A 21,805-nucleotide genomic window follows, 5' to 3' on the forward strand; every position below is an offset into this window, starting at 1 on the left:
TAACAGATTGGATTGATTGATTGATTGATTGATTAATTGGCAGATGTAGCATCATGGGTGTTATAGTATTTCATACAAAATGATGATGCTTATAGAAAGGTGGGCGCGTGACATCCATCCATTCATTCATACAGGCTGGTTGTTTTGCTAGGAGGCCCTTGTTATCGACCATAGCACTGTTTCTTAAACAGTGGGTCGGGACCCATAGGTGGGTCGCGGACCGCTTTCCCCCAAATCCCCCCAAAAAATCATATTTCTTTTAAGTTAAAAACAAATTCATAGGTTTTCTGAAAGGAATTCCATAAAAAAGGAAAGAAAATACATTAATTAGAGGGAAGAAAATACATTTAAGAAGTAGTGAAAATAGCAGATCTACAAGCTTGCGACGTGTTGTGAGCTTGTAGAGCTGCTATTTTCACTAGTGTGGGTCCCAGGGAGACATCTCATTTCTCTTGGGTCTCAAGCTAAAACGTTTGGGAACCACTGATGAAGATGTATGATGTAATGCAGTTGTAATGTGTTGTTTTAAAGGTTAAATGGTTATATATATATATATATATATATATATATATATATATATATATATATATATATATATATATATATATATATATATATATATATATATATATACACACACACACACACACACACACACACACACACACACACACACACACACACACACACACACACACACACACACACACACACACGTATATATGTATGTATATATGTTTATATGTTGATGTATCTTGTGTTGTAGAATGGATGCTGGCAGGGACAGCTGCATCTGGAGGAGAGCGGATGACCCAGGAGGAGCAGGTGAAGTGGTGGATGTTCACATCGTACCTCTGGAGATGTACGATTCTGCAAGAGCCAAAATAGACGCCAATTTCCGCTGGTTGTTTGCCAAAGCTTTTGGCAAAGGTTAGTCTCATTTCTTTCTTTCTTTCTTTCATTCTTTTGTTCTTTCTCTTGTTCCAGTGGTGGAAAAAGTACAACATTTTTTTTTACTTAAGTAAAAGTATGAATACTGCAATATAGAACTCTAAAGAAAGTCTGGAATTCAAAATTTACTTGAGTACAGGTACAAAAGTATTGGTATCAAAATGTACTTAAAGTACCAAAAGTAGAAAGTACTCATTATGCAGAATGTCCCACTTCACAAGTTTTCAAATCTATAAAACTAGAGGTTCGGGCAGCTGCACGGCCGTCCCGTCTAACTTGTTGGAGACCCAGACACGCAAACAGCTTGGAGACGCAGACGCAGATAGACAGCCACGCATGCGTGCGACTCTCTATTGTATATTAGGATGTAGAAACCTCTTAAGCCTCTGAAAATAGCAAATCTACAAGCTCACAATGCATCGCATCGTGACGCATTGTGAGCTTGTAGATCGTCTATTTTCAAATGGCCAAAATGTATATAGGGCTGAAGTGGTTACTGTATGTTTTGTAATAATAATCAAAATCTACAAAGTAACTAGTAACTACATTTTCAAATAATTGTAGTGGAGTAAAAGTATAAGTACTGAAAATTGGAAATACTCCAGTAAAGTAAAGTAAAAATACCTCAAACTTGTACTTAAGTACAGTACTTGAGTGAATGTACTTAGTTACTTAGTTACTTTACACCACTGTCTATCTCTTTCTCTAGAGCTATAACATTGACAGCACAATATATCACAAGCATCGCTCGACTAGTGTCTTTGCATAGCCTATATCTGATCAATAACTCCATCATGACTGGTTTGTTTTCTTGAGCAGATGTATTGTGCAACATGTCACCCAGCGAGCTGGGGGCGGTATATCATGAGCAACATGTCAACATGAAATAGCTGCTAAACAGAACGTTAATTAAGTCTGCCAAGGGAAGGAGAGTATTGCACATTGGTAACAGTGATGTCACGTATACACCATTGGTTCGGAATAGTCTCTATAAGAGCAGAGGTCCTAAAGATGATGCAAAGATGGATAGCTATGATTCTGTGTGGACAGTTTGTCAGTTCTTGGGTTGAAGGCTATTTGTCAGGATTAAAGCAGGAATTAAGTGGAACCGTAACCCTTGGCTCTTGAGTGGTAGGGTTTATGGCATTATTGGACTCAATACCGTAAGCGTGATTATGTGCATTGGAACTGATCAGAACGCTGGAAGTAAAATATGTGATGTATTATGCTATTATGACTACATGAAGTATAATGAATGTGTTTATTTTGGCCACCTAGCTACTGTACAAGGCCCCCAGACTGTAAAATCACTTTTAACACATCTCAAACACAACCTGTATTGTGTTTGTGTATGAATCAGGTTTACTGCTATCATGTATCAATTTGATCTCCCAAGTACCAGGTCAAATAATCAGGCTCAATCATATTTGCATCACTTTATATTTATACTTGGTTGCACACAAAAAAATAGGAGATCTACAAGCTCACAGCGCGTCGCACTGTGGCATGCTGTGAGCTTGTAGATCTGCTATTTTTGGTGCGCAACACTGGCGGACTGTAAGCCCAAACAGAGAGCTATTTCCTACAGTAGACGTCTGGATTATCTTAGTGGGATTATGTTGCAACGTGCTTGTGGAGCGAAAAGTGTGCGGCCAAAGCTGAATGGGTAGAGAGGACGTCTGGGAATCAGAAGGTCGCCGGTTCGCCCAGTCTGTGTGTCGAAGTTTCGCTGAGCAAGGCACTAAACCCCCAATCTGGGAACCCATCGCCAAATAAAAAAGGAAAAATCACACCCTGTGTGAAGGTAGCGGCGCCTTTGATACATTTTGTCATCGATATGTGTTTATAATGTGTTTATAGCCATGTGTCACGTGAAGCTTGACCAATCACTTTGTTGACGGGTCTGACCAATCAGAACGTTGACGGGTCTGACCAATCAGAACGTTGACGGTGAACACGGACAAAGTCATGTATAGAGCAGGATCCGGCTAGCGCCGCTAAAAACAGCGCCCTCTGCTGTTTTTTTACTATTTCACTTAGCTCTGGGGGGAGCAAAATGGAGCACACGTGCGCAAGAAAACCGGGGTTTTGGTCTGCCTTCAGCCTTTCACTTCCGGTGGTGCGACTATGTTTTTATTCCCACTAACAATATTTCTACACGGAACACTAACACCACTTCTCCCAGAGAACATGGATCGTTTTGGTTATAAGCCCACTCGTTTCTATGATGAAAGAGCAAGTTAAAATGTGAATATCTTTCCGTGGTTTTGTCTGCTCCGAGGATGCTATTGTTAAATGAGTTTCGGTTTGTTTCTAGTGGGGAACGATCGGCAGTCACGTAAATCCCGCCCACTACATTTGATTGGGTAAGCGCGGCCTGCTTCCTGATCTGAAGGCACGCCCACTTGTAGGCCAGACCCCCCCCGACAGATTCACCACTGCTGTATGTATAGTGACAATACCTCCAAAACAACTAAAAGGGACTAAATAATAATATTATATTCATAATAATAATCATTATTATTATTAATAATGTTATTATTATTGTTGTTGTTGTTGTTGTTGGAATGTGTATATTGCAGAGGGTCTGATTTAAGGTTATACAAGTTGAAAAGGAAGGGTATGCGATTAGAATGACCAAACTCTGATCTCTAAGCAGACACACAAGTCCAAGTCCAAGTTTCACTTTTTTTCTGAATAGAAATAAAAAATAAAATTATATATAATTTCAATTCCCCCCTGAAACACATAGAGATGACGCCCAGTCATTCTGTTAAGCCTGTAGCACATTGTAGAATAACAACTGTTTTATAAGTTTATAGCGTGTCGACATTGTATGATTTGATCTCAATAAGAATCTAGCAAAATGCTACTCCAGGCTGATATATATTTTTCGTTGTTGTGTGTTACATTGTATGATGCAGTGCTAATAATATACTGTACATGCGACATTGCAGGATCTTGGTCCAAAATTCTGAACACTGGCAGAAATCTGTTGGCAACTTGATTTAGTCACAAAGGCAGCTGCCACTATTGCCATGCATTCTCTCTCACCATGAAATAATTATTTCAAATTTTGTCTGGGACAGCTTTGCTGTTGCAGAAATGTAGAATGTGCATGTCGGTGTCAATGCTGCTTCCAATGCACCACTGCTACATTCAATTAAGATGTGTATCTGGTTTGCAGTCTTTCACCAAAATATGCAGTGCCAGTGACACTAGATAGCAGTGGAAATCAGTTTTAACAATTCACCTCTTATTGAAATAATAGCTGCTTAACCCTTTTAAGACCTGAGGCGATTCTAAATCCTAACAGTTTTTGGAAAAAAATCAAATAAAAAAAAAAAGAAGATTTTTCTAAAATAGCAGATCTACAAGCTCATAGATCTGCTATTTTTGAATAGTCAAAGAAATCTAAAGTGACACAGATGCGTTCCAGAATGGATTAGGATAGTGGGCCATTCTGATTCTGAAAGGATTTAGGCCTATGTTTACCAATAAGCAAGGCAAAAATGAAACGGACAAATTGTGGCATGCAGTTGGGTGCCCGGTGGCACAGCCAGTTTGTGCACAGACCATATGCTCATAGGCTCCTTGTGAGCGCAAGAGACCCCAGTTTGAATCGAACCCCCATCTTGTCTCGCATGTCTCTCTTCTCTCTCTACCCTTGGTTTCCTGTCCTTCTAGTCTACATTGACCTGATCTGATAATAATGCATAGAATGCCAAACGATGAATGTTCAAAATAAGTCAATTGTTTCATTCAATTGGATGTCATGGTGCTGAACCCGACCCAAGTCTTATTTTGTCATTCCTGATCTCTCAGGAGACTAAACTAAATACTTTGATCATTTATATTGCACCATGAGAACGTACAGTAGCTCCAGAACATATCTTTTTTGAGAGTTCTATACTATAAGATTATTTTACAAAGGTCACTTTCAACAGGAGCTACGACCAAAATGTCTTAACTAATCATAGAAAGGACATGGTCTCCATTGCTAAGCCATTGCAAAAACGAAATCTGGATATTCCTCCGGAGGTGTTGGTTTTTGTGTCATCCAATAAGCTTTCAAGGGACAATCTGTGTAAACAATACAGGGTCAAAAACAACGGTGTGGCTTCACTGTGCAATCTGTAGCTGTGGATAGCAAGTTACTACTGTACTTGCCGTTTGTGAACGAAGCAGCAATGATATGCTACAGTAATGTGCTAACGTTACTGTAGCACATTACTGTAACGTTACTGTACACATTTGCATACTGTAAAATGTCATCTGATTCTGACCATGGCAACGTTACTATTTTCTGTGCACAGAAAGTCACTCTGGCTGTAATTTCTGCTGTTTTCATAGTAACCTACATCAGTGCTTCTCAAACTTTCTCATGCCAAGGACCCCCAAAATGATATGTATTTGGCCGCAGACCCTCATCTCAAATATTTTGTTCCAGGGACCCCCAGAAAAATCGTGAAAACATTTTCACGATTTTTCAAAGGGGGTATTTTTGTCAGGGAGCAGTTAGGCCCTAACTGCTAACTGTTAGGGGTTGCCCAGGGACACTTTGACACATATGCAGACCGGCTCCGGGGGACGAACTGGGGACTTTCTGATTCCCAGACGACCTCTCTACCCATTCAGCTATGGCTGCCCGAGTGCGATTTTAAAACACGTATTTAACGCCATATATACCAATTTAACATTAATTTAGAGCTATGACAAATTAGCAATTACAAATCTTGAATATTTCCACTTTGCACATTCAGTACAACCTATAACAGCCCAAAATAATATCATATCTGAATCTTGAACAAAGGCTAGATCCACTGATTTCACAGCCTGATTACAGCCAGCCCTCTACTGAACAGGGATTTATTCTGCAAGGACGGGTTTGATCTGACTCATGTAGGCCATTGGTTCTTAAAGTGGGGTCCGGGGACCCCCAGGGGTCCTTAGGGGGGTACCAGGGGGTCCCAGCAAAATATGTTAATATAGCGTCACAATAATTTCAGCCTTTTATACTCTGGCTATTCAAAAATAGCAGATATACAAGCTCAAGCGCTATGAGCTTGTAGATCTGGCTTTCCCAATAAAACGTATGAATATATGAACCACAGACGTAGAATGGATATTCCGCTATTTTTGTGGTTGGCTAGTACACCATAACATGGTGATTATGAATTTGCAATGGTAGCAATGCCAGTCATAAATGGGGCCATGTAATAATTCCATTTATGTGACTGAGCAAAACCAGCAGATAACTGTGGTACATCAGCAGACCAATAGCTAATACAGACTATATACGTACTACAGCGAAAACTCGTACATTTTACAAACTAATGCAGCTCGATGACTTTCACTGAGAAGAACAGTCAGCATCGTTCACTTACTTTGGACGGAACACACAGACTGAGGTTAAACAGCTTTGATCTTCTTACATATGATGTATTTAATTGTGATATAATGAGTTTGTGAGTAATAATAGCACTTATAAGGCTTGAACTATTGAGGCTGCTAAAAGCCTGCATTTGAACTTGATGCAAATTGGTTAGTTATATAGAAGCTAGCACTGTGGTGTACTTAAAAATGTCTGCCGCACCAGGCAGCCCGGAATTTAGTTTTGAATATCAAATCCAAAACTGTTATTTTTCAGAATAAAAAAAAAGAGCCAAAATAGCCGATGTACAAGCTCAAAACGTGGTGCGTTTTGAGCTTGTAGTTGTAGATCGGCTATTTTTGCTACTTTTCTGACACTGTAGTATGACGAAGTAGGGCATTCATTTACGAAAAAAACATAAAAAGTCTATGTTGCACTTGCAGTAAAAATGTCTTTGTTTTTTCTAAGACTGCACAGAGAGCAGACATACTGTAGTAAACATGACACCATCACCTTTCCCCCTGAAACGTCCTGCGTCTCCTAATCTGATTAGTGTCAGGGACACTAAGTACAGTGCCTTACATCAGGAGATGGACTGAAAGAAAGATTGAGACAGACAAGGGCTTTATCGTGTAACTAACTCCATATACTGAACAGTAGCTGCATTGACTGAGAGCAGACTGTACCAGTGTTATGTTATTATGAACAGTGGTGGAAGAAGTACTCGGATATTGTACTCAAGTAAAAGTAGCAATATCACAATATAAAAATACTCTGTTACAAGAAAAAGGCCTGTGTTCAAAATGTTACTTGAGTAAAAGTACAGAAGCATCAAAATATACTTAAAGTATCAAAAGTAAAAGTACTAAAATGTTTGAAAATAGCAGATCTACAAGCTCACAACGCATACTTAAAACTTAACTCAGTTTTGAATTTTGGAGTGGGACTCTATTTTCATTGATGTGAAAGTGGGGAGATTACAAGAGTCGAACCATCATTATGTTATGGGATTATAACGTGGCTGTTTTCTGGATAAGACTGTTGTCTGTACTGGTTTAATGCCTAATTTATGCTCTGTGGTGTGACATCGTCGTACACCAACGTATACATCTGGCTTAAGGGTTAACTACTTAAGTCACATGTCGAAGTGTTTAATGGGATATAACACTGCCTCAAGTACAAGTGCATTTTTGATACAGCATGTTTGTTTAGACTGGCATGTCTTGTTGTGGCCTTTGGAGGAGCAACAATGGTTGCCTACCCCAGGGGTTCCCAAACCATTCCATGCCAAGGACACCCCCAAATAGCCGTAGCCTCTGTCTGCGGGCCCCCTATTGCAAAATATCATTGTGACGCATTGTGAGCTTGTACTGTAGATTTGAGCTATTTTCAAAATGTTTGGAAATGTGAAACCTTTTGAAAGAGTTTCACAATTATAACAGAACAATAACATCATGAATAGAATTTTAACAGATATTTTTCATTTTAACATTTTCACTATACATTTTGGGGCCACAGCCCCCACTTTGAAAACCTGTTAAAGGTTCAAGGTGTCTTCATTGTTACATCATGTGTACAAGTACATAATAGTAAAATCCAGTAGTATTATATATATAAAATATATATGTATATAAAAAATAGAAGATACCTTTCTCTTTTGGGTCACGACCAAAAAAGGTTTGGGAACCAGTGGCTTAAGGCTTATTTTCTGTGAGGTTAGTTAGGGTTAGGTTTAGGCATATATGTAACTACGCCCACCTGGGCGAAATACCTGGGAAAGAGTAAGAGAGAGTCCTGTGGCCTAGCAGCTAGCCTATATATGCCAATTCTAGAAACCAGTTCTGTATCAGTGACCACCCGAAACAGGTCTTGGATATATTGTGAAATATGTTCCTCTGAGTGTCACCTCACTAGCATTTCTTTGTGTGAGTTTGCATTATGACATAGTGGTTTTCATAGGGACCACTTGAAAATCTTGAAAGTGCGTGCGGCCAGCTGCCTCGTTAAGCGGCAGCTTAATGGGTGGGCCGCTTCCATTTTCTGAGCATGTTTATTTGTGTTCCGCCTTGGATGAATGGAACTAACATTTACTTGAAAACTCAAATTGTTGGCAATGACTGGCTTCGGTTTAGAGTTGTAAACTGTGCATGCAAGGGCATGCGCTCCAATAGGTTTGCAGAATAGTCATGTATTCAGCCACAGAGCATTTCCCTGACTGTCAGGTTGATCTCTGCAGATCGATCTGACCTTGTGTCTGCAAGAGTAGGAGCAAAGACGCACACACGCACACACACACACACACACACACACACACGCACGCGCACACACGCACACACACACACACACACACACACACACACACACACACACACACACACACACACACACACACACACACACACACACACACACACACACACACACACACACACACACACACAATCTCTCATTCAGGGTATGATACAGCCCTAGCCCCAGATGTGACCTCACCCATTGGTGTAGCTCGGTACTCTGTCACATAGCATTATCGTCCAGAATTGGGGGGGCCGGGCGATTAAAGGTCTTCCTATTTTCCAACATTGCATCGCAAATTCTAAGGTATTGACATGTTCCTTCCTATGGGTAAATACGTAATGGTAAAATGATATTTCGCTGTGAAACAACTTCTTAACTTGGGTTATTTCTGACAGCCTGTGCAGAATTGAACACTAAAGTATGTTTCTGATCTGCTGATCGGGAATGCACTACATTGAATTAGCAGCTAAATAATAATCCTGATATTTTAGCTGATTTAATATTTTGCTAAATTCATGTTTGAATGTGAATATGAAAAAGCTTTTTGATAAATGAAGGCTGGAATCAGTGTTTTCTGGCGAAGCTGTCCTGTAGAACATATAAGCAAAAGTTGAAATCTTTTACATCTTTCTACTGGTCTGCATCTGCACCCAGAATCACAGTTACTGTGTAACAAGTATAACGTAAACCCTACTGGAAAGTTGAAACGTGTTTTGCAATATTGGTGCGGTATTTGTATTTGTTTTGATCAACTTGACCATGCAATTAATCGGTTATCAGATATCAGCCTAAATGTCTATATCGTGCATCCCTAGATTAAATGTGTACAATCCAAAATGTGCCACGTACAGCCACACTACTACCCCGGCCATAGCATTGAGCAGAGTTTGGTTTGTGGATGGGATTGTGGGCCAGCCCCTGCTTCAGGCATGTACAATAGTATACCACTCTCACATGTCTGGCTGCCACTTCTTGTTACTATTTTGTGGACAACCAGGGTGGGGTTATGGGTATCCAGAGGACAGCGAAGCTTTCCCTGCTGGGTGGGTCACATTATGCAGACGAGGATGAAAGCATGATACTGGAGGATGAGTTTTCCCCAGCTCCTGCGTTAATGTCAGAAATCGACACATTTTGATCAAAACAAGTCAGAGTTTAATAACCAGTGGTGGAAAAATTAGTAATTTTTATATCAATACTGCAATGTAGACATACTCTGTTACAAGTGAAAGTCCTCTGTTACAAGTGAAGCTTGCAGCCAATCTACGCAGCTTGTAGATTGGCTATTTTCAAATGGCCAAAATGCTGAACTGGATGTTTTGTAATAATAATCAAAATCTACAAAGTAACTAGTAACTAAAGTTTTCAAATAATTGTAGTGGAGTAAAAGTGCAATATTTTCCTCTGAGATGTAGTGGAGTAGAAGTAAAAGTACAGACATTTGGAAATATTCCAGTAATGTAAAAATACAAAGAAAATGTACTGAAGTAAAGTACTTCAGTAAAAAAAAAACATTACAGGGTTACAGGTGTAAAGAAGGGTGGAATTCTTTGTCGTGCAAGTTCCCCTCATCATTATTTGCAGTTACAAGAAAGGGGGAAAGACTAGAGAAGGAAAGAAACAGGAAAACAGGTCAGATATGTCAATATGAGCAGTGTAAAACTTATACATAAGGTGCATGGTTAAAAATGTGCATTGGAATGAGGCATTTAAAAACAACGTACATAATAGGTGCATAGTTTTGAAGAAAATGGTTATAAAATAAACATTTAAACTAGCTGCAGATATAATGACAAACAGGACAGTGTATTCAAAGAGCCAGTGCCAGCAACAGAGCACACCTGCAGTGTGTGCAGAAAAGAAAACTACAGAAAAGAACATATCGGGGTGCCCGCTGGCCTAGCGGTCCAGGCGCGTACCACATATGCTAGTAATCCAGCTTGACAGCGTGTCCCGGGTTCGACTCCCGATCCCGACGACCTTTGCTGTGTGTCACATCCCCATTTCCTGTCAGCCCACTATCCTATCAATAAAGGCAGAAAAATATGTTTTAAAAAAAAGAACATGTCGCCATGACGACGCGTTAGGACAGGCTGGCGACAGGTGGACACAACACAGTCTAATGGTCAGGTGGTAGCGGTTCAGGAGTCTGGTGGTATGGCTTTTGAGACATCGGTATCACTTTACCTGGCTGTCGCCACAGTAGCGGTGTGAACAGATTGTGGCTGGGGTGGTGGCGAGTGTCCTCGATGGTCTGTTCAGCCTTAACTACACACAGCGTCTCATCTACTCCCTGAAGGGAGTGACGCTAAACCTCCGATGATGCCGGTGGGTCCTTGAAATGAAAAAGGTTGATGCTGTCGCTGGCTTCCATTGAATATAAATGGTAGCCTGTAGCTTCATAGCTGCCAGTGTGAACGCAGCATGAGAATCACTGCAGTGTTCATTTTGACAGCAAATCTTTTGATTTACTTATTGTAGTCCACGCGCAGCCAAGCATAAAATGACTTGTCTTAGTTCTACTGGATCACTTCTCCACTAGTCCTTACCGAAAATGTTCGTCTATTTTTTGTTTTTTTTGTCCAAATTGACAGTATATTTAGTCATAGTCACCGTAGCTTAGTTTTCATTTAGTTTCCATTTCGTTTCCGTCAGTGAAAAAAGGTAGTCGACAAACATTTTTTTCAATTCAATCATCTGCTTCTCATCGTAGCCCTGTCTCTTCTAGAGACCAAGGTTATAATAGTTTGGGATTTTTCATTTTAGTTCAGTTTTAGTTTGTTTTGAATAGTTCTTTTTCTAATTCAATTCGTTTTAATACGTTTTTAGAACGTATTTGCTAGTGTTTTATTAGTTTTAGAGTTAGTTTTAGTTTTTTTTATACTTTGGGTTATTTGTCAGGTGCAGGATTGAAAAGGTAAGTATTGTGTAATAAAAACTTAACAAAAGATAGCATTTAAAAATGTATTCAGTTACAGATGAACCACCAACCATCCACAAACGGAAACCAAGGGCATTTTGTCTATAATTTCAGTTGGTTTTAGTTTAGTTTTTGTAAACACACAATACGGTTTCAGTTGGTTATCCTTTAGTTTTTTTTATTGTAGTTTTGATTTAGTTTTATTTTGTTCAATTTTAGTTTTCGTTAACAATAATAACCTTGTTTTCTAGACCACATCCCCGAGGACCTACAGGACCCGTTCTACACGGACCAGTATGAGCAGGAGCACATCAAGCCTCCGGTCATCCGCCTGCTCCTGTCCGGGGAGCTCTACTGCCGAGTGTGTGGGCTGATCCTGAAGGCCGAGCAGGCCGCCACGCTCCACAGCCACCAGGCGGTCATCCAGGCCCTCTCCAGGAAGGGCTTCTACGTTCTGCAGAGCGACAGCGCGCCCGTCTCCGACGAGGACCTCGGCTCTGCTCCCATCAAGATGGTACGCATGAGACCAAAAGGACAGAGAGTTCCGTGCAGTGTTGATTTTGACAGCAATTTTTTTAATTTCGTTTTAGTCATAGTCTTTTGAATAAAATACCATTTAGTTTTAATCATATTTTAGTCATCTGAAATGTTTTAGTTTTAGTCGACTAAATATCATAAGATTTTAGTCGACTGAATCTACAGTTGATTTAGTCGACTTAAAGGACAACTTTAGTTTTTTACAACCAAGGTTTATATTTTAGATTGTAATTAAAGTAAATAAAATATGAGTGTACATTTTTTTAAATATACTGCTTTCTATAGTTTTAGCAATTTTTTGCGATCTCTTTTACAGTGGGCGGGGGCATTGTGTCCGGTGGCTAAATATGTCTTTTTTTTACACAATAACCCGGTGTTTTCTTTATTATTATTTACAGTAGCTCTTCTAGCCCCCAATAACTCACATCTGGCCATCAAAGACCACAGGACCTTTTTTATTGTGTAAAAAAGGCATATTTAGCCACCGGACAGAATGCCCCCGCCCACTGTAAAAAATATCGCAAAAATTGCCAAAACTGTAGAAAGCAGTAAATGAAAAAAAAATAACACTCATCTCTTATTTACTTTAATTACAAGCTAAACTATAACCCTTGGTTGTAAAAAACTAAAGTTGTCCTTTAAATGTAGTTTGGCTGGCCTTAACGGCGTCGTAATGGCTGATTTTACACTTGGTTACATGCTGAAAATAGCCGATCTACAAGCTCACAACGCGTCGCAGCGCGACGCGTTGTGAGCTTGTAGATCGGCTATTTTCAGAGCGCAACACCAGAGTGCAACCAAACATAGAACAACTTGTCTTTTAGTTCTACTGGATCTCTTCTCCACTAGTCCCTCACTAACATTTTATTTTAGTCTAGTTGTAGTCTTAGTTTTAGTCATCGTAGCTTACTTTTTATTTCGTTTTTGTTTAGTTTTCGTCAGTGAAAAAAGGTAGTCGACGCACATTTTTCGTCATAGTTTTAGTCGACGAAATCAACACTGGTTCTGAATAAGTCACCTGTCTTCTTAACCCATTAACCCATTCAATCCGGGAACGCATCTGTGTCATTTGTAGATTTTTAGCTATAACCATTATTTTATACTTTGCTATTCAAAAATAACTGATATACAAGCTCATAGCGCAGCAGTGACGACTGACGAGTGCCGCGCTATGAGCTTGTAGATCTGCATTTTTTTTTTATCATGAAAATGTTTGCAAATCTTTGAATATTTATATTTTTCAAGCAAACATTTGTAACTCAAATCTTTGCTTCTGGGAATCCTACAAATGTCTTCTAAATCGGTGTCTAAATTGTGTTGCTATAATCAGTGGCTCTCAAACTTTTTCATGTCAAGGGCCCCCAAATTATATGTGTTTGGCCGTGGACCCCGTCCCCAGAAGCAAAGATTTGAATTAAACATGTTTGATTTAAAACATATACAGTATATATTCAAAGATTTGGTTAATAATGGTTAAAGTGTGGTTCATATCAAGGACCGCCAAATTAATGTGTTTGACTTGTTCTGAAGACCCCCATCAGAAAATATTTTGTGCCAGGAACCTCCATACAGGATTTGTGTTTAAAAAATATTTTGCATTTTATAAAATATTCGGAACTAAAACAAAAATATTGCGAAGCGTTGTGAGCTTGTATAGAGGGTATTTTCGAATAGCCGAAGTATAAACAGGATTAAAGTGGTTAAACCTATTTTAATACTATAGGAACTCATTTTACTGGGGTCCCCCTGGAACTCCATCAAGGAGAACCCCACTTTGAGAACCACTGGTCTGGATCATCTGCTCTTAGCGTCTGATGATTCACTAATTAAATCCTAGAACAAACTTATTGCACAGTATTTGCTAGATAAATAGTGCATTTATATAGCACCTTTATCCAAAGTACTTTACAATGTGCATTAGATTCACCCATTCACAAAGTGTCAAAACTATTATTCTCTTGGTTGGAAACCTCTGTTGTGTTTATTCTTAAGGCCACACTGGTGCAGCCTTTTGCACTGCAGCTCTCCAACACAGTAGCTGCATTATTAATTCTGCCAGGTTATTATAGCAGCATTGTTACTGTGTTTTTCCCGTCTGAGCAGCTTGAGAATTGGTAGGGAGACCATCTGCTGAAGCTGACCACCCTGTCTTGTAGCCAGTTTCACAGTATGCAGTTGCTCCACCATCACTATAGTGAAATAATCGCGAAAACACTATGATTTGTATGATATTATAACATATGTCTGCTGTCGGGCAGAAACCAGCTAACTCTAAAATGTTCATTTTTCAGGAAATGAAAAAACAAAACAGAAAGTGGAGTTAGGAGGTTTTGTTCATCATTGATAAGAACACCTGGAGTTAACAAAACCAGCTAACTCCACCCCCCTTTGGTGGAGTTAGCTGGTTTAGCAGACAGTTTGAGGATCCAATGGAGTTAGCTGGTTTTGTCAGAAGTGCTTTTCAATACTTTTTATTGGTTCAATATTTTTTTAACCAACACACAGATGTAAAGAGTGTTGGATAGCACTGATTTATGAAAAAAAGCTGAACATTTTAGTTAGCTGGTTTCAGCGACGAATACAGTATATAGAAGAATAATGTAAAAAAACAACAACAATCAATCGATTCATTGACCATTAAAATGAACATGCTCTGAAAATGCACGCGGCCCACCCATTTTGAGTCTTTCAGCTGCCGCTTTAAGTGGCCAGACGGGTGGTGCCGCGAACGCTTTCGAGATTTTTCAAGTAGGCCCTGATGTGGAAAAAAAGGTTGTGGATCACTGCTCTAATCCCTGTGACTAATATAAGATTCCACATGTTTTCCCAGAGTTCCCACATACCCCTGATTGATGCTCTGATGATGGCGTTCACAGCAGAGATGATGAGCATAGAGCGGGTGGTGTCCAGCGTCAAGCGCTTCTCCAACTTCAGTGCTTCCAAGGAACTGCCGTTTGACCTGGAAGATGCGATGGTCTTTTGGATTAATAAGGTGAGCCCTTGCGTGCTTCTGGGTGGGTGTCTTCTTGTGGGACGCCCTCTTTCTTTGGTGTTTTGCCCAGGTGGGCGTGGTGATATGCCTAAACCTAACCCTAACCTCACAGAAAATATGCCTCAACCCAGTGGTTCCCAAACCTTTTTTTGGTCATGACCCAAAAAAAGAAATTTGATGTCTAAAAAGATATCCGATGTACAAGCTCACAACGCGTCGCATCGCGACGTGAGCTAGTAGATCTGCTATTTTCACTACTTCTAAAACAACATTTTATGTTTTTAAAAAAAAATGTTATGAATAATTGTGGAAAAAAAAGAAATTGAAAATCTTTTGAAATATGTTTATTTTTTCAAAAAAATGGACAAAATGGTTATTCTACGTGAACTCTAACTGAGTGAAGTAACATGAGCAACAAAAGGACATATATGATCGGTTGTTGGTTCCAAAGTGTTTGTCTTTTCTTTTAGTTTTTGTTTTTGTTTTTTGTTTGTCTTGTGGGTCCAGTTCTTTTTATTTTCTTATTTCTTTGTGTTTATTGTATGTGTGTGTGTACAAAAAATTAATAAAAATTCTAAGTGACAAAAAAAAAAAAAAAACTACAAAAAAGGGATATTTACTTACGGATCGCGACTTATAAAAATGGGTCCGGAACCCACAAATGGGTCCCGACCCACTGTTTGGGAACCACTGCCTTCACCTAACCTCAAAACCACGCCCACCTGGGCGAAACACCCGAGGAAGAGAGAGTCCGGTCTTATATGGCTGCGCTAACCTGTCAGCAGTATAGGGGGTAGAGGGTCGTCTGGGAACCAGAAGGCTCCCGGGTTCGATCCCGGGCTCCTCCTGGCATCACATAGACACACACGGCCGGAAACGGAAGGCCTACAAATTCACGCCCACTTTTGGATTTGCGCCGCTGCTCGGGGTCCGTTAGAACGATGAACTGCAGCTCTCAATGCATTCCCTATGAGAGGACATGAGAGTTAGCCTACGTTTAAAATATTCCTACATTAACTGGAGACGATATTGATTTAAATAAAAATATGTTTCCAAATGTATGGAGTGCCTTTGTCAACATATCTTCTTGTTTTCTTAATAGTTGATGTGTTTCACATTTAATTTGCCACTTTAACGAGTTACCCATAATGTTCACACAGCAGAGGGTAGACGGCATACAGACAAGTTGTCGCATTTCAGTGACATCACTGTCTTTACGAGCGCCGAGCTCTGACCAGTGGTGTACCCACTGTAGAGACCAGTCCAGTTTGCTAATAATTCACAACTATTGTGCCAGATAATCACCAAGAGAGTTAAAAAAAAGAAAAAACGTTTCAGTCATTCAGTCCGACTTCACTGTAGCCTATAGTAGCCTTTTCATAAATTATATTTGTACTTAGGCTGTCCTGAGAGTTTATAATATTTAGAGAAATTTAAAGTTTCAAATGCAAAAGTAGTGGTAGTAGTTGTGAATTACTGGACATTTAGACTGAATGTTTCATTTATCCTCATCTTGCGCTAATGCACGCAACTGTTTTGCCAGGTTTTATTTTTGTTGTTTCTCATAAGCGTGCATCCGTTGTCTGTCAACATCACAGTAGTCTGTGCCTTGACTTCAGTGCGCTGACTCTCTCCCCACCCGCCCCCCCGCCCCCTTGCGCTTAAACTACATGCCCAACTAAGATCTCGCCTCCCCTCAAAAAAAAAAAATAATAACCCGAAAATGTGTCATTGCGTGCTTAATGTCCTCAAAGTCACGCATCCAACAAGCTTTGAATTGAGCAGATTGGACCTTCTGTTCCAGAGATAATGACCAAAACATATTGAAAACGGACACTTTCGCCAGTTTTCTGGGTATTGAAAACCTCAAGGGATGCGTCCGTGACGTATATACCGTGCGACCACTTAAACTATAGATCTCCGATGCTAGCGGTTTTGACATACTGATGGAGTATATTATAGTATATTGTGGGTAGTATATCGAGATGACAGATATGGGACATTAAAAAGGACAAATTAAACAAATGGGACAGTTTATTAGAACACAAAAAAAATCGCTACAGCCTCAGTAGTTAACCAGTGAAATTACGGTATTTTACCATGCCTCTCATAGAGATTGCATTGAGAGCTGCAGTTCATCGTTCTAACGGACCCGAGTGTCAAAAGTGGGCGTGAATTTGTAGGCCTTCCGTTTCCGGCCGTGTGTCTCTATCAAAGGGTCCTCGAGCAAGAGCTTTGCTCAAGAGTCTTGCACAATACCTAACTGCTCCTGGTGAGAAGGCTGCTATCTTACATGGTTTCCTCCGCCGACGGTGAGTGAATGTGCGGGTGAACTTAACCACGTACGTTTTAATTGCAAAATTAGCCGATATACAGCTACGATCGGCTATTTTTGGAGATCTCCATCTACTAATACGTCAGGTGACATCTAAATTCAATGTAAGGGGTTAAAACTGGGTGGAAACAATTTAGAAGATTTATAAACAAACTGCATTGTAAAGCAATGCAAACACTTTAGGGCGGTCCCTCATATTGGGACGGTATCAGGATTGGTTTTCAAAGCAGTGACCGTATGTTTGTTAGTGGCTGTTTTCTCCGCTGTTCTAGCTCGTTCAAGACTATTTTTGAAATATGTTTGAAAACCTTTGAATAGTTTTGCCAACAATGACATGCCCAAAATAGGGACACCCGGTTAACAGTGGTTAGGCGCTTTGAGTGGAGAAATGCTGTATAAATGATTTCCATTTGCCATTCATGACTGTAGGTGAATATGAAGATGAGGGAGATTACAGATAAAGAGCTGAAAATGAAGCATCAGCTGATGGGGTCTCCTGTTCCCATTCACCATAAGGTAATACATTCACCATAAGGTAATACATTCACCATAAAATAATACATTCACCATAAGGTAATACAGTATACATTTACCATAAGGTAATACATTCACCATAAGGTAGTACATTCACCATAAGGTAATACATTCACCATAACCATAAGGTAATATATTCACAATACGGTAAAAATCTGTTGCCATTTCTCTCCATGTTCTTCCTTTTCATTCTCTCTCTGAACCAATTTATCAAGTTCACTATTCAGCATTCTCTTTCAAGTTAAAGGGGGTGTAAGTGATGTGTTAAATAGCTCTATATTGCCATACAGTAGCAGTCATTGCTAACATAGACTGTTTGTTCAGTAACAGCGGTCTCCCCCGTCTCTCCAGCTATTTAGTAAACACAAAATTAATTTCCTTTCCACAGTTTTATCTCTGTCACACCCCCTGTAATATTATCGGCTTACGGTTTTGTTTTCCATCTATCTTTTCGGGCTCATTCATTCTTTTGTCCGAAGGTTATGTGTGGTGATTAGGCTGTTGTGTGAAACGAAACCTGAGCTTAATTTTAACAATAGTTTCCCTCGTTGCATGTATAGTACCGTAAAGCCATTTTCGAAATATGAAAGTGCTTGGTTTGCTTAGAATAACCCTTTCCAACAGTCTTTGACATCTGTGTTTGCTTGATTTATAATCCGATGCTGTTGTGTGCTGAAAGCCTTTCAGCGAGCGACATCGTCGTGCAGTATAAATCAAGCTTCATCCTCTGTTAGTGCATTTTGACCTGTCTTCTGCTGACCTGTCCTGTGTCTTCCTCATAACGTGTCCTTCTCCTGCCTGTTGGACCGCTAGTCTCCCTCCAAATGGTACTGGAAGCTGGTACCTGTAAGTGCAACAGCTGTCCTATCCAGTCTCCCCATCAGTATTGCTTGTGTTTCCCTGCATGTGTGTGTGTGTGTGCGTGTGTGCGTGCATGTGTGCATGTGTGCGCACGTGCACGCGCGCGCGCGCGTGTGTGTGTGTGTGTGTGTGTGTGTGTGTGTGTGTGTGTGCGCGCGAAAATAGCAGATCTACAAGCTCACAATATGTCACATTACAAAATCTTTGGAACATTTTTGTAATTTATTTTCAATGTTTTGCCTACAATGACACGTGTTTAAATACGTCAACAGCATGTCTTGTTGTTATTTATTATATGCATGTATGTATGTTTGTATGTCTGTGTGTGTGTATAAGAGAGATGCGGGCTCTATATAGTAGTCAGATTTGTACATCAATAATGTTTTTTTCTGGCAGTGTGTACGTGTGTGAACACATGAATACATTTTTCAGTCCATATTCTTTCTGTCTGCCTAGCTTTGGGTAAAACCACGTAAGCCCCAATATACTGTATATATCGTCTCTGTCGGGTGGAAACCTCATATGTTCAAAACTGTTACTTTTCAGGATATAAATTCTAAAACATCAAATCGACAAGCTCAAAACGTGTCACTTCGCACCGCGTTTCGAGCTTGTGGATCTGCTACTTTTAATATTTTGGTGTGACACTGTAGTAGGATGTTAATTTACGAAAAAAACACAAAATGTAGAGATAAGAGGTTTCTGTCCAACAGCAACGATACACCTCCTGGTATGACAAATAGGCGGAAATAGCAGATCTAGAAGCATTGTCACGCATTGTGAGCTTGTGCATCTGCTATTTAAAACATTTATTTAGTTAAAAGGGTTGATGAATCTCTGACCCGTGTCTTGGTCTGCAGGTGCGATACCGCAGAGATCACCTCTCAGGTCGGACGCTGCATCACTTCCCCCTGGTGGACGATCTGATGAAGGACGTGTGCGATGGCACTGCCCTGCTGGCTGTGGTCCACTTCTACTGCCCAGCCATTGTCAGACTGGAAGGTATGTCCTCATAGATTCAAAGTTCTCAGTCGCCACCACTGATTTGACTCATTTGGATTCCATAGAAGCCAGCTAGCATGTCTAACATGGAAGCATGTTGTGCAGCGAAAATAGCCTATTCTACAAGCTCTCAATGCGTCGCAGACGCATTGAGAGCTTGTAGAATAGGCTATTTTCTCTTGTAGCTAGGCCATTTTCGGTTAATATTTTAAGATTATTTGGGGGTCCTCGGCAAAGTATGAGAATCCCTGAGCTAGAGGATAGAGATCGCCACCTAATGATACGTCTGGTGAAATCTAAATTCAATAGACCAGAGGTATTGCATGAATCCCAAAATGCAATTTATCCTCTGCCCAAACAGGCCTTCTATAGCGCAGAAAGCAGGCGTAGAAATTCCAGCTCTCGCCCGGGGGACCCGGGTAGGACATGGCAGTTACAGATTGCAGCTTTAAAAACAGGCTTCATTTATTTCATTTACCGTAGGAAAAACACATTTGTTCACATTCTGAAACAGTCCTGAAGCAGTTCTAACATTCTGCTACCAAAAAGAGAAACTTTTTCAATCAACACATTGTCTGTGTATTGAGTTAAAAATAGGCTTTTTATTTTCAATGTACTTGCGTTTGCCATGTACTGGATCTTGAATGACACGCTGTCTTGTGTTTGTTGTGTAGATATCTGCCTGAAGGAGGTTCCCTCCATAACAGACTGTCTGTACAACATCCAGCTACTCAGAGAGTTCTCCAGCGAGTACCTGAACAAAAGTTGCTACCTGAAGCCTGAGGACATGCTCTACAGTCCACCGGTATTGAAGGTGAGCCCAAATGTGCTGGTAGATCTGCTATTTTTGAAACGTTTTGAAAAGTTTTGAACATTTTATGACGTGCCCAAAAAGTTTGAAAGTAAAAAACTAATTGGGACACATTGGCAATATAACTACCGATACCGGTGTCGTCAAAAAAGTTAAATAGTTAAATGATATACAGATTTATCGGTCGGACTCTAATGATGATCATATTTATTATGTGATCACAACAGAATAATCTGATGGTGTTCATCGCCGAGCTCTTCTGGTGGTTTGAGATCATAAAGCCAGACTTTGTTCAGCCCAGAGACCTTCAAGAAATCATCGATGGTACAATCATTTGTTTTACATTCTTGTCATGTCACAGTTAGTGATATCAAAATAAATAAATGACACCCCTCTCCCACCGTTCTTGCAGTGAGGTCACTGCTGCAGCCGAAGAGTACCTCCCGCCCCCATCTGCCCATTTCCAACGCCACCAAACGAAGTTTCCTGCCTTCATCGAGCTCCGCTGACATAACCACGATCTCCAGCCCAGACCTCAGGTATTGTACCTAAATGAGAAATTTGGTCCAAGGAGATGCACGTATATCTAGGGCTGGGTATCGTTTAATTTCTTTTCAACATAGATACCGATTTTGATAGCGGTTCCTGAACGTTTTTTTTTAAAGGAAAACTACATTACACATTGAAATAATTATCATTATAGAAAATAAGCCTAGTGTATTTAATACAACTTTAATATTTGAGATCAAACACAGGAAATGTGTTTATGTATAAATAAATAAAAATAGCCCTTAGGCTTCGATACCGAGTAGTTTTGATGCTTTCATTTCGATGCCAAGAAAGTATTGAAATTCGATACCAAGCCCTATGCGCATTCAAAACAAGTATTTCAACAGGCACAGGACAAAAAATACACACGCTGAGAAGAAGATGTCCGCACACTGTTTGAGAAGTTACCAGATCAAACTTTATTTGGACAACGTTTCAACCACTGTTCATGATCGAGTAGGGTGTTAATTCACGAAAAAACACAAAAAGATGACTTTCGGCACGACAGCAACGAAATTATAGCCTGGTAAACCCTCCCTCCGGAAATCTCATTTGTAATTTATTTCAGGAGTGAGTCTGGCAATTTTGGCTGTGGGCTGGAGTTGGGCGGGAGTAATAACGTTGACTGACAGCCCCTTCAGCCA

The 21,805-nt window shown here is 40.1% G+C and overlaps 2 protein-coding genes across 2 annotated transcripts in view; one reads left to right on the plus strand and one right to left on the minus strand.

Annotated features, from left to right (window-relative positions):
- Nucleotides 1-21,805, minus strand: part of dnajc21 (DnaJ heat shock protein family (Hsp40) member C21) — a 218,275-nt gene that overhangs the window by 60,389 nt on the left and 136,081 nt on the right. The gene's annotated exons all lie outside the window — the stretch shown is intronic.
- The window catches only part of LOC311037943 (calmodulin-regulated spectrin-associated protein 1-B-like), a gene marked incomplete at both ends in the record, with an annotated part of 30,332 nt that continues 9,294 nt past the window's right edge, over nt 768-21,805 (plus strand). Inside the window, 9 exons of the mRNA XM_084047240.1 lie at nt 768-930; nt 11,792-12,054; nt 14,908-15,069; nt 17,834-17,920; nt 18,752-18,784; nt 19,660-19,801; nt 20,476-20,615; nt 20,840-20,936; nt 21,025-21,151. Coding sequence (XP_083903366.1) covers nt 768-930; nt 11,792-12,054; nt 14,908-15,069; nt 17,834-17,920; nt 18,752-18,784; nt 19,660-19,801; nt 20,476-20,615; nt 20,840-20,936; nt 21,025-21,151 — 1,214 coding nt within the window. The remainder of the gene's footprint in view (nt 931-11,791; nt 12,055-14,907; nt 15,070-17,833; nt 17,921-18,751; nt 18,785-19,659; nt 19,802-20,475; nt 20,616-20,839; nt 20,937-21,024; nt 21,152-21,805) is intronic.

Source organism: Gymnoscopelus microlampas (assembly GCF_963454915.1).
Source record: "Gymnoscopelus microlampas genome assembly, chromosome: 21".
Taxonomy (NCBI): Eukaryota; Metazoa; Chordata; class Actinopteri; order Myctophiformes; family Myctophidae; genus Gymnoscopelus; species Gymnoscopelus microlampas.